The sequence below is a fragment of the Daktulosphaira vitifoliae genome, unplaced genomic scaffold (genome assembly GCF_025091365.1).
Source record: "Daktulosphaira vitifoliae isolate Bord-2020 unplaced genomic scaffold, ASM2509136v1 Scaffold_3, whole genome shotgun sequence".
NCBI classification, from domain to species: domain Eukaryota; kingdom Metazoa; phylum Arthropoda; class Insecta; order Hemiptera; family Phylloxeridae; genus Daktulosphaira; species Daktulosphaira vitifoliae.
The window spans coordinates 35,707,702-35,719,759 of NW_026099574.1; the positions used below are offsets into that span (position 1 = coordinate 35,707,702).

Genomic DNA, 12,058 nt, shown 5'->3' on the forward strand with positions numbered 1-12,058 from the left:
AACCACCAAGTATAGTTTTGACGTATAACACAACCAAACAGTCAAACAGATACCAATCAGTACATGGCGTTGTTGTTTAACGACTGTTTTGTTATTTTTTTTCAACGCGATGTCGTCACTCATCACGTGTTAAAATCCATAGAAAATGTATTGAACGTCTAAAGAACTAAATCCACAAACATATTATTTTTATTAGATATGATAATTGGTTATCTAGTTTTATATTTGCGCCAGTAAAAATGATCTGCAGTTTGTTTATCAAATTCTGGGCAATTTTTTTATTGACGTTCAACTTTCATGCAGTCGCAGAATATAACAATACTACAAAGACACTTCATCATAATAAACATTATCGTTTCAATTCTTTAAGATTAATTCATGCAGTATGTATAATAATATAAATTCAAATAATATTTCTTTAATATAACACTTAAGTTTGCATTAATTTTATATTTTTTGAATAAACAAAATACAATATAACTAAATTTTTATCGATGTATTAATAATTTGCTTAATTATTAATGATGTTTTCAAAATAAATTACTTTCAATTAATAATATTCTCTTATTGATATAAAATAAATTAAAATAGTAGGTAATAATTGATTTAGTACTATTATATTAAGCATTTTAGTAGTCTGTATCAGTGGCGGGAATTTTGAAAACATCCTAGATATTCTCTACGATTTTTTTTTAATTATTTAAATTAACATTCTAACATAAATGTTTAAATGTTGATGTATTAAAAAAAAATGTTTGTAAAGCTTAGTTAATTTAAATAATGAAAATAAATTCGTTTTGTGGGGTAAGAAACTTTTTCTATCAAGTAAGTCATTGGAATACAAAAAATTCTGACTAATATATGACTTAGTTGTCCAATAAAATAAAACAATATGTTATTAAGTATAGATTAAAACTAGTAGTTACTAGTTTTAAACATGCCTTTTTTAAATTTAAATTAACTCAAAAATGTTTGTTTTGTTTAAATTTTATTTATAAGTATTACAGAATACATGATAAACATATATATTTATATGTATATGGATGATTTCATTTATGTATGATCAGTCAAGAGTTTACTTTTCAAATTTTTATTAATTTATATTTTGATATTACACTTATAAAGTTAAAAAATATTTGTCTTCTAGAAAATTTAATTTAATAATAATGTAAACATATTTATAATTAACTAACACAAACATTAAATTTATTACGAAATGTTGAAAATTTGAATTTCCCAGTGAATCAATTGGAATCAAAGTTAATGATATTGAATCAAAAATTATGACAATGCAGTAGGACTTGAATTAAATACTTTTTTTTGTTTTAAAAAATACTAGGAATTAAAGTTACTATCAGATTAGAATTTTTTTTAGTTAAAAACTCAGAGGTGTTTGTTTACTGGTAGTATTCATTTATCGGTGTTTTTACCTTTTATAAAAAATATTTAAATTATTACCTGCTATATAATCTTGTCATAAATGTAACAATTAAAACAAAATGTTTTATATACAACTAAAAAGGAAAAAATCTAAGAAAAATTAAAAATCTCATATGGTGGCCAACAAGTTTCAGGTTTAACTCTGATTTTGGGACTTGCCAATGTTAATAAATATTTGAAAGCCTAACATTTTAATTATTAAAAACTAATAACTTTTCCTTTTACTTTTATTAAGAGAATATGTACAATCAATAAAATTTAATTCAATTACAATGAGTAAATTAATTAACTAATAGGACAAAGAAAATATGAAGAGAATGCGGCCTATTGGCTATACCTCTGAAATTAATACTTTAAGGGAAAAATCATACACTTAATTAGTGTGAAAAAACGTCAAAAATAAATCAGAAAATGATTTGGTTTAGCTACTCTGTATTGTGTTTTAGAGAAAATTGTAAATGATTCTCTCTAAGATTTTTTTTTTATTTTTTGTAAAATATAAGGTTATTTTATACTATCAACTTTGTTTTATCTTTAAATTTTTTTTTTTGTAACATTTTAAATCGCTTGTAATTAACTTAAAATTATACATATATTTTTAACTTTACTCTCTCCCTTATTTTGATAAGTTCTATGATCCCTCTTAATATTATGTGTAGAACAGAATGATTTTTTCTATAAAGCATTAATTGTAACATAAATTATAAATATATGTAAAAATGTTATCAAAAATTCTTATTGCAATTTTAATTATATGTCTATAGTAAACTTAAAATTTTTTTTTTTTTTATAAATTTTATTAGTATATTCAACTTTAAAAATAGAAAAAAAAACGTTTTTATTTTGCCAATAACAATATAATTCAGTTTATAATTACTTGATGCGCTCTGTAGTAAAAAGTTTATCCTTTCATTCATATAATGAATGTTCATACTAAGTAGGTTAAAATGTGTTTTATCGGCATGTCAATTTATTCTAAAATAACCTGTAAAGGTGAATAATCTTTGTATTTCTAAGCAAGAACTAAACGTTATATTTAACATAATTCAATTACATTTCGTAGTTTGCACATTGATAAAGTGATTTAATAGTACACAAACGAAAAATATAATGTTATAAATAGTATTTTTGCTATCAGATTTTTATGGATAATTGCACTGTTTATTAATTATATCTCAACATTTTTTAAAATTATAATACCACTTTTAAGATAATAGCAAAGGCTTAGCCGGAGAAACTGTAAAATCATAAAAAATCGTATATTCATTTTTCAAATGTAGTAGTGCATACTGAAAAACTACCAAATTAAAAAAAAAATGCTAGTGATTATAAAATCAATTGTTAATAAAATATTTCTATTAATACATTAGTTATATTTGTTTTAATATATAAAATAATTAATTTTTTCAGATATTTAGACATGGAGAAAGAACGCCGGCCGATACATACCCAACTGATCCTTATGTTAATTACAAGTGGGAACCATATGGATGGGGGCAATTAACAAATGTAAATTAACAATTCTGGATCTTAAACTTGGATTTGAAATTAACATACAATTTCTTTAGATCGGTAAACGCAATCAATATGAAATCGGGAGATTTATTCGAAAAAGGTACAGTGGATTTTTAGATTTGTTGTATTCTCCGGATAAAGTAACATTTTGGAGTACCGATGTTGATAGGACTAAAATGAGCGCTCAACTTGTTGCAGCAGCTTTGTATAAGCCGATCGGAAATCAAAAATGGAATAAACATCTCGAATGGCAACCTATTCCTATTCACACTGAAAAGTTAAACAATGACCAAGTAAAATATTAAAACGTTATAATTTAATTAATAAGTATATTTAAAAGTTTTTAATTGTGTTACAAGTGTAATTAGTCATTTATAGGTATTAAATTATTTCACTTAATTATAGCTATTATTGGTTCGAAAATCGTGTCCAAGATATTACGAAGAGAGACAAGCTATAATGAATTTATCATCAATTCAGCGAGAACTGCTTAGTTATCAAAACATTTATGACTACTTGACTGAAAATACAGGAATGAAAGTGCAAGATCCTGATGATGTTCAATCTATTTATAGTACGTTAAAAGCGGAAGTACGTTATTTTAATGAAGCAAATAGTAGTGCTAATTTACAGTTAAATTAATTTGTTTATAGTCGGATTATGGCCTTGAACTACCTCCATGGACATCTAAGGTTTATCCCAGTCAACTGGCACAAATCACTTCTAGAAGTTTTATANAGTCAACTGACACAAATCACTTCTAGAAGTTTTATACTTAACGCGTTCAATGATCAAATGAAAAAAATTAAAGGAGGTAAATGCTACGAATTCAGTTGGTCAATACATTTTTTATGATTCCAACCTAAACATTTTTTTAGGTCCGTTGCTTAAAAAAATTTTAGAAGATAGTAAAACCAAAATGATTAATAATTCAATTAATCAACTATACGTTTACGCTGGTCATGATTCGACCTTGTCCAATCTTTTAATAGCATTAGGAGTGTGGGAAGAACAAATTCCAACGTATAATATGTTAGCTTTACTAGAACTCCATGAGACCTCAAAAGGAAAATTTTACTTTAAGGTATATAAAAATATTTTGAAACTAGACATAAATTCTTCAACTATAGTAAACTCTGTTGAGAAATTTAAATTAAACTATTGAAAACAACTGGGAATTAAGGAGGATTTATAGGCACAAATTTTACACTTAGAAAATTTAATAAAAAATATTAGATTACTCAAAATATTTTATATGTTATTTGATTCTAGACCAAAGTTTTTATAATTCACGTTAAATGAAAAATGATTTTAGGTAATAAGATATCTGATCTTACTGTTGTCAAATAAAGTAGGATTCCACTGTTCGTATATACCTTGATTTAGGAACAGCTTCGATTGAATTTGTTTCAGAGTCGTAAAAACTCATTTATTTTTATTATATGTTTTTGTGTCTCCTAAAAAGTTTTTAAAATTGGAGGTATTTGGTTACAGCAACAGGGCTTTCAATTACTTTGTTTAGGATACTAATAACTAAATTATTTCTTATGATTTGTTTAAATTTAGGTTCTATTACGAAATAACACACAAATGAAACCTTATAAATTGTCTATATTGGGCTGCAAAGGATCTGGTTGTACTTTTAAATACGTCGAATCAATAACGAAACATGTAATACCAGTTGATTTAGACGAAGAATGTAAATGTACGACACAGCATTGTTTAAATTTAAAAATCAAAGAAGCCGGGCCTTAAATAATTTGACTTGGAAAAAAACTTAGTTCTAAGGATTTAAGATTTTCAACTAATGAGTTGTTCGGTTTTGTCCATCATTAGTTAGATAATACTAATGTATAGACAGTTTGTATGCTACTGATCACGTGCTCAGTAAATTTTAATCTGTGGCTTTGAAATCTTACATTTTTAATTATATTTTTCTATGCATAAGTTGCACTATATAAACACATTAAAAATTTGACTTTTAAATGAATTGTTTGAATTTTACTTCTATACTTTAAATAATAATTCATATGTACCTTAATTGCTGTCAAAAGAGTTGAGCTCAATATTCTCAAAAAATTAATTATAAATTATATTTTTATATATTTGTTCTTCATTGTAAATAACTTATTATATAATAACAACTATACGACAAATAAATAACAATTAAATTAAAAATGAATAAAAGGGGACATAAATTATAAATACAGAATGTATAAAATTACATCATTTATAATCGTATAAAAAAATACAAACAATTTATGTACTTATTAAATTAATTAATCCTACTATTTTAAATAGTTAAAAATATTTGCTTAAAAATATATTGGTCATAAGGGTAGAACATGATGTTATTTTACTATAAAAAATTACGATAGAGATGATTTTGTTGTAAAAATATAATTTTAAGTGGAAAAAATTGATTTAATATATTTATACATCAAAATAATTACTTAGATTGTCATGATTTTTATGACAGTTTTGTTTATACAGTTTAAAAATAATAATTATATTATTATTATAGTTTTCAAAAAATAAAATTTTTTTTTTTTATCAAGTTGCAAATTAAAATGTTATTTAAAAATGTTAAGAAGAAAAAGAAGAAACGATTAAAAATTAAATAGATAAAAAGAAATTCTCGGAATTTTAAAATTGTGTTTAAATATCGTGACCAATAACACTCAATAAATATTAACAATAAACTTTTCCCTTAAGTTTGAATTTAATTTCAAATTATGTCATAAGTAAACCTGAAATGTCATAAATGTTTATCATTAAAAATTATTCTACAAAATAAAAATCTCGTTTCAACTCACTGGCAATCGCAGCAGTAAGTAAAGTAGTAACAGTTCCTCCGACAAAAGCCCTAAATATGTTTTTAACAATCGACGTTTGTTGAGAAGGTGCTAATGTTGTTAAAGTAGCAATCATTGAACCCATAGATCCAGGATTAGCAAAACTACATAATGCAAAAGTTGCTATAATTTCAGATTTTGGCTGTAAATAAAAATCGAGCCTTCAAATATATTTATTTGTAATTAGTAATAATATTTTTATTCTTTTTATCGAGTAAAACTATGAACAAAAATCGAATTTTTACTTACGCTTAATTTATGTTCAGTTTTAAGCGAGCCCAATTTTTTGTATGCTATAAATTCATTAGTAGTTATTTTCAATCCTATTAGTTTTGCTACTGTTTCACATTCATCAAATTCAGTACCCAAAACCCAAGCAATTGGAATTAGCGTTTTTCCTAAAATATACTAAAAAAAAAAAGTTAAAGTTTTATAAGGTTAATACAATACATTAATTTTTTTAATTACATATAGTAACGATAAACCGAAAGAGTTGCAGAAATTCATTGAATACTATTGTTCATATTGAAAAAGTAATGTCCATACTTTTTCAGAGAATTATAATTATTTTTGTTCAAATTCTCAGAATTCGAAGTTTTAACTACTTTTGATTTATGTATACACATTTATAATATTGTTAGTTAATTAAAATTAAATAATAATTATTAGTAAGACTCATAAGGTTTATAAAATACCTTATCAATTTATTTTTTCTATTATGACGCAATTGTCGGTAACATTGAGTTAGACTGATTTTCATGAACACATAAGTTCATGAATAAAATAAATCTAAAGTACAATATAAACCTAAATACTAATAAATATTTGTTTAAATAATTTGGATGTTATTAATATTGACATATATTGCTGTTATATTATAAAGCGTACTAATAAAATAAAATTTATGTTTACAAATTTTTAAACTGTGTTCTATTACTTTTTGACCACTTTAATAATATTTAAATATTTATGTGCAAAAATTTAGTCTAACGTTTTATTGTTTGTCCATGAAAATTCTCAGATCATACTGGACTGATTTAATGATAAAAAAAAATCCGATTTTAATCTACTTAAATCTATTGATGAAGAAAATTTGAAAACAACTCCTCATTTTTAGAAATTAAAAAAAAAAACCCAGAACAGGAGGGTCGCGGCACAGTGGTGACGTGCCATAGTTGGATCAAGTATAATGATATCTGACATTGATTAAAATCACTGTCATAAAAAACGCTTCTATGCAAATCTTTAGATAGTGTTTAATTTTAAAAAATTGGTGGATTATTCCAAAAGCTACATGATTTGCTATTTCTTTATCCTGATTAAGATAAAGTATATCGAATGAAAAAGGGATATAAATATTATTTCTCATAAAAAAATTGTGTTGATCCATACACTTTTCAATAAGTTATAGCATTATAAAGTTAAAAATATAAAAAATAAAATCGAGAATTTTAAATCCTCCCCTGTGGGCAGGTAAAGGGTCAGATTTATAAAAAAAATATATTCTAAATGATAGGTAAAGACATCAAGCATCTATAAAAAAAATTATATTGATTTGTTCATTTTTGAAATAGTTATAACGGTTTTAAGTAAAAAAATGTCAAAAATTTCGAAAATTAGCGATTTTAAAAATTTGTAATTTTTTTGGAGGTTTCCCTCATTTACTGGGAACGATGGAAATTTTTGAGAGTAATGTCTTCGACTAGATACGATTTGAAAGAAATCGGTTCGGTGAGAGCTGAAAAAAAGTGGTAACAGACACAAAAAAAAAAAATAATAAAAAAAAATACAAAAAAAAGAACATCAAAGCTAAAGTCAAAATTACACTATTGTAAAAAAAAGCACTTTTAAAAAATTTTTTCTGCAAGTTAAAAATGATGTAGTTGTTTTTAAACATTGATTTAAATAAAATTTAAATAGAATATATTAGGATAATAACATTTTTTTTTTGGTATTCATTTTGTGAAAATCCAAGTGCAGGAGGTATTTAAATGAGTACACCAACGCCGGTCTAATTAAATTTTCAACTCAATTTTTAAAAATGTTCCGGAAGGTCTGACAATTATTAATCTATATTAAATTAAAATTTGAAGTGTACTATAATATTTCAAAACAAAATTGTCCTAACTATAATTCTACTATGGGAAATCGGTTGTCAAAGCAAAAAATATTAATTGGCTTCTTAATTAATATTATTTAATTAGAATTTTTTAGAAGCCATAGAAATACAAAAAACTAAGAAACCATAAAAATGCAATACATTAAGAAGCCAAAGAAAAACAAAAATTTTTAGAAACCATAGAAATACAAAAAACATAGAAGCCATAGAAATACAAAAAACTCAGAAGCCATAAAAATACAATACATTAAGAAACCATAGAAATACAAAACATTAAGAAGCCATAGAAATTTAAAACGTTAAGAAGCTTAAGAAATGCATAAATAATATTACGAATCAAAACGTGATATAGCCTTATTAATGAATGGACTAGAAATTTATACAGAATGTTCATCTAATTATGTATTACGTAATATGTTCAGATGTATAAGATAAATAATAATTTTTTTTCAGAAGTTAGTATCCTAAACACTTAAACTAACAGAATAATTATAATTCTATTTTTTCTTTCGCCTTAAAATTGTATCATCATTAGTGCATTTAAATGGATAAATGCATATTTAATTTGCTTATAAATGAAAAAAGGACCAGTGCAGAACATTTTTTAAACCAGTATTCTAGAATTTCTGAACTTTTTTATGCTACGAAAGAAGTAGTACTGCTTAAATGCTTAGTGAAAAAAGAAGCAGATCAATGTTACACTTCTAATCATTTTATTGAAGCAATGATAACTTCCAAAATAATGGTTCAATAGTTGTTATTGTCCAGCCATTTTATTAGTAAGATCATTTTCTAATTTTTAAGATAGTTAAATAGTTATATTAAAATGTTGAAGAATAAATTGTTAATTATTAATATATATATAGCGTGAATATTTGGCTAATTTAAGGTGCAAGTTTTACTAATTAACACGCTTATATTAGTTTCACCTGTATGTATGTTTTTTTGATAGTTTTTAACTCTCTACGCGCCACGTGTATTTTACTCGTGTATCCCGTCGTCTAAGGCCTTGAGACTAAACTGTCGTAACGAATTTACCCCACCCCGCTCACCACACGACGGTCACACTGTTCCTGTATAATTTTATTTTTGTTTTTTGTACCCGTACACACGTGCGTATCATCAATATCATATATATATATATATAAACAAATTATTATTGTTTATAATTAGATATAAACATTTAAAGATTCAACTTTTTTCGAGTTAATATACATGTATAATATATAAGTGATCCACAAATACAGGTAGAAAATTGGTTTTTTATGACGATATTCGCAGGTATATAGCCTTTATTATCAATGGTAGAAGACACACTGTTGTGAGTTTATAAACACACTAACTAGCAATACAGAAATTATATCTATTGATAGTCATATTTGACAATAAACACTTCGTGACTGTGACAGCAATGTCATAAAAAACTAAAAAGTGAAAAATAAATAATTTTTAAAATAAGCTTGAAACAATAATGAACGAAAATACAAGTATTATTGTGAAAAAAAGGGTGGTGGGTTTGTGCCATATTTTTTGTATATTAAGTGCCCGACGCTTTTTTTCACAATAATATTAGTATTTTTCTTCATTATTGTTTTAAACTTATTTTAAAAATTATTTTTAACTTTATGTTCGATATGCTTTAAAAGCGTGTTTATCAGTTTTTTTAAACTATATTTATTTTTATTCAATTTTTTTTCATAAAAAAGTCTTTTTTTTTTTTAATTTTTGAAGTTAAAAATAGAAGATTAATCTTCTACTTTCCCATGAATCTTAGGGAAAGTAATTAGATTCATTAATCTCATGGTTAAGTTAAATTAATAAAATGTTTGTAAGCTGTGCTGCCATTATAAAATTTTACAAGTATACTTAAAATTATATATCATTTTATACTAAGAAAAATTGATTTCATCATTTGATATTATTGGTAAATAATAGTCTTAATGTATAGTATAGTATTTGTACTATTTAAACCTAAATTTATTACTTGAGTCGGATTTAATTCTACTGGAATATAAACTATGTATTACATTAAAATAGTTTAATTACTTCATTCATTAATGTATTTTATTATTACAATATTAATTTACAGCTGATATGCTTTGATATACAAAAATTAATGAAAAAAAAAACAGAAATAATCGATGTACATACCTCAAAATTAAATTCTTCAAATCCAACTAATATCCCTAACCATGATAGTAGAGCGTTAATAAAAGCGACGAATGACACAAAAGCAATAATATTGGCAATAATTGCTGACACCATTTGTACTGCAAATTGTGCACCGCGACACGCTGCATCTACAACGTTGCATCCGTTTTTTTCTCTGCAAATTGAGTCAATCTTTAAACATTATGTGTTAATAATGTTACCAAGGTCTTCATAAAAATTATATCTAATGACTATAACTATTTGAAAGTTTGAGCTTATTATTGAACATAACAAATATACCAAAAACATTCGTTATAAAAACACTCGTCCAGGTTTTATGATTTTTAGATGAAAATCTACAGGTTTCAAAAATTATCTTTTAAATAAAATTAAAACATTTTTATTCTACTTCATTTTTTACATTAAGAATATTCTATTTAATAGTTTAAAATATTGCAAATGGCATGATCATCAACGCTGGGGCTAAAAAAATGTTTTGCGAGTTAAGTTACGAAAATTTTGGCATATGATCTTACATTTACTAACTTAATAAAAGAAAATGATCCTTTTTTTAGTTTTAAATCATGAATAATAGTATAAATGTAAGCAGTTTTCATGAAAGACGAGATAGATGTTATATTAAAGTTAATACTAGAAATCAATTTAAGATTTAGCTTTTTTTGATAGTAATTGAAATCACTATTTTCGTCCACTTAACTAGAGCGCATATTTTTGAGGGGCTATGTTCAATTTTCCCCATTCTTAAAGTTATGTTAATATAAGGCGATTGTTGAACTAAGGCACACGCAATATCTTATTTTCATCACAAGGCATTAATGAATCGCTCCACTCTTTCCGGCGTATTATAAAAATGTTGATAACTTCCAAAATACTGGTTCAAGAAATGCTATCGTCCACTCATTTTCTTAGATAGATAATTTTCTAATTTTCATGTTGGTTCAACATATATGTTTTCATTTGAGAAACTTAAATTGATAAAATTTTAAGGGAAAAGATGGGGATAGGACCAATTTTTTTTTCTGGAAATTATAGAACATAGGATTCTATTAGCTATTGAAAAGAAAAAAATATATTATGTTTTACCTTTATAACAATACTACGTGAGTCATAGTTAATCAATCGCACTGTATAGTAGTAATACACACATATTTTCTAAATTTTTAGTAGGGTTAGTTGTTAGATTAGGGGATAGGTCCTCAAGCCAACTGTTATCTTAAACCAAAGGCTAACCTTAAAATATTGCTTGGATATTTTTTAGTACAAACTCACATGCTGGGGGCCGTAATTTCTTGATTTTTTGTGAAAGGTTCCTCTGTTTCTGGGAAAATAAGCTTCGAGAAAGATAAAGCTGTTGGAGCAGACATTATAGCTGCAGTAATTATATAGGAAGCATCAATTCCAAATGAAGTGTAAGCAGCAAACACAGTACCTAAAAATTTAGATATGTTTAATTTCATATTAATTATAATATAGTGTTACAAAAATAAAAAAATTTGAAATAAAGACTAATCTTGTATTATAAATTATTACGGGACGAGAAAAAATTCATAAATGTAATAGTCATTTATATTTTGTTCATTTCACTCTCAATTAACATTTTCATTAATAATTTACTTAAAAATCGTAATGAATATCCTTAAGATAATAAACTATATACACATATTCAACACATTTTTTTCTTGTTTTTGGCGTAATTTTAAGACATAATTAAATTTGATGGTATTTACCATGTAAAATTAATTATTACCTGCAACTGTAGAAAATCCGCCCATCATTACTGCATGCAATTCTGATTCAGTGAGTGTACTTAAATAAGGTTTTATGATTATTGGAGCTTCCGTCTTTAAACCATATTGAATATGAAAAACAGAAACATTATAAATGACTGTTTATGAAACTAATTGTTTTCGTCATGAATCTTCGAGGATAGTTGCATAGTAAATAAGTATTATTTAAC

At 24.9% G+C, this 12,058-nt stretch overlaps 2 protein-coding genes across 5 annotated transcripts in view; one reads left to right on the forward strand and one right to left on the reverse strand.

Annotated features, from left to right (window-relative positions):
* Positions 1 to 22: 22 nt before the first annotated feature.
* LOC126901861 (prostatic acid phosphatase-like) lies at positions 23 to 5,056 on the forward strand. The gene is made up of 8 exons (XM_050678726.1): positions 23 to 383; positions 2,851 to 2,949; positions 3,009 to 3,248; positions 3,361 to 3,546; positions 3,609 to 3,666; positions 3,704 to 3,769; positions 3,834 to 4,039; positions 4,522 to 5,056. The coding sequence occupies exons 1-8, from the start codon at positions 240 to 242 to the stop codon at positions 4,708 to 4,710; spliced, it is 1,188 nt and encodes a 395-aa protein (XP_050534683.1). The 5' UTR covers positions 23 to 239; the 3' UTR covers positions 4,711 to 5,056.
* A 564-nt stretch (positions 5,057 to 5,620) lies between these two features.
* The window catches only part of LOC126901855 (sodium/nucleoside cotransporter 2-like), a 38,336-nt gene continuing 31,898 nt past the window's right edge, over positions 5,621 to 12,058 (reverse strand). For all 4 annotated transcript variants that reach the window (XM_050678714.1, XM_050678716.1, XM_050678713.1 and 1 more), the window contains 6 exons: positions 11,849 to 11,942; positions 11,371 to 11,530; positions 10,081 to 10,255; positions 6,060 to 6,218; positions 5,772 to 5,952; positions 5,621 to 5,705 (listed from right to left, as the gene is read on the reverse strand). In XM_050678714.1, coding sequence (XP_050534671.1) covers positions 5,689 to 5,705; positions 5,772 to 5,952; positions 6,060 to 6,218; positions 10,081 to 10,255; positions 11,371 to 11,530; positions 11,849 to 11,942 — 786 coding nt within the window. In that variant the 3' untranslated portion in view covers positions 5,621 to 5,688. The remainder of the gene's footprint in view (positions 5,706 to 5,771; positions 5,953 to 6,059; positions 6,219 to 10,080; positions 10,256 to 11,370; positions 11,531 to 11,848; positions 11,943 to 12,058) is intronic.

Coding starts and splice junctions, on each gene's coding strand:
- LOC126901861 (XM_050678726.1), top strand. CDS start 240: ATGATCTGCAGTTTGTTTATCAAATTCTGGGCAATTTTTTTATTGACG. Junction 384..2,850: donor CTTTAAGATTAATTCATGCA/GTATGTATAATA, acceptor TAATTTTTTCAG/ATATTTAGACATGGAGAAAG. Junction 4,040..4,521: donor AAGGAAAATTTTACTTTAAG/GTATATAAAAAT, acceptor GTTTAAATTTAG/GTTCTATTACGAAATAACAC.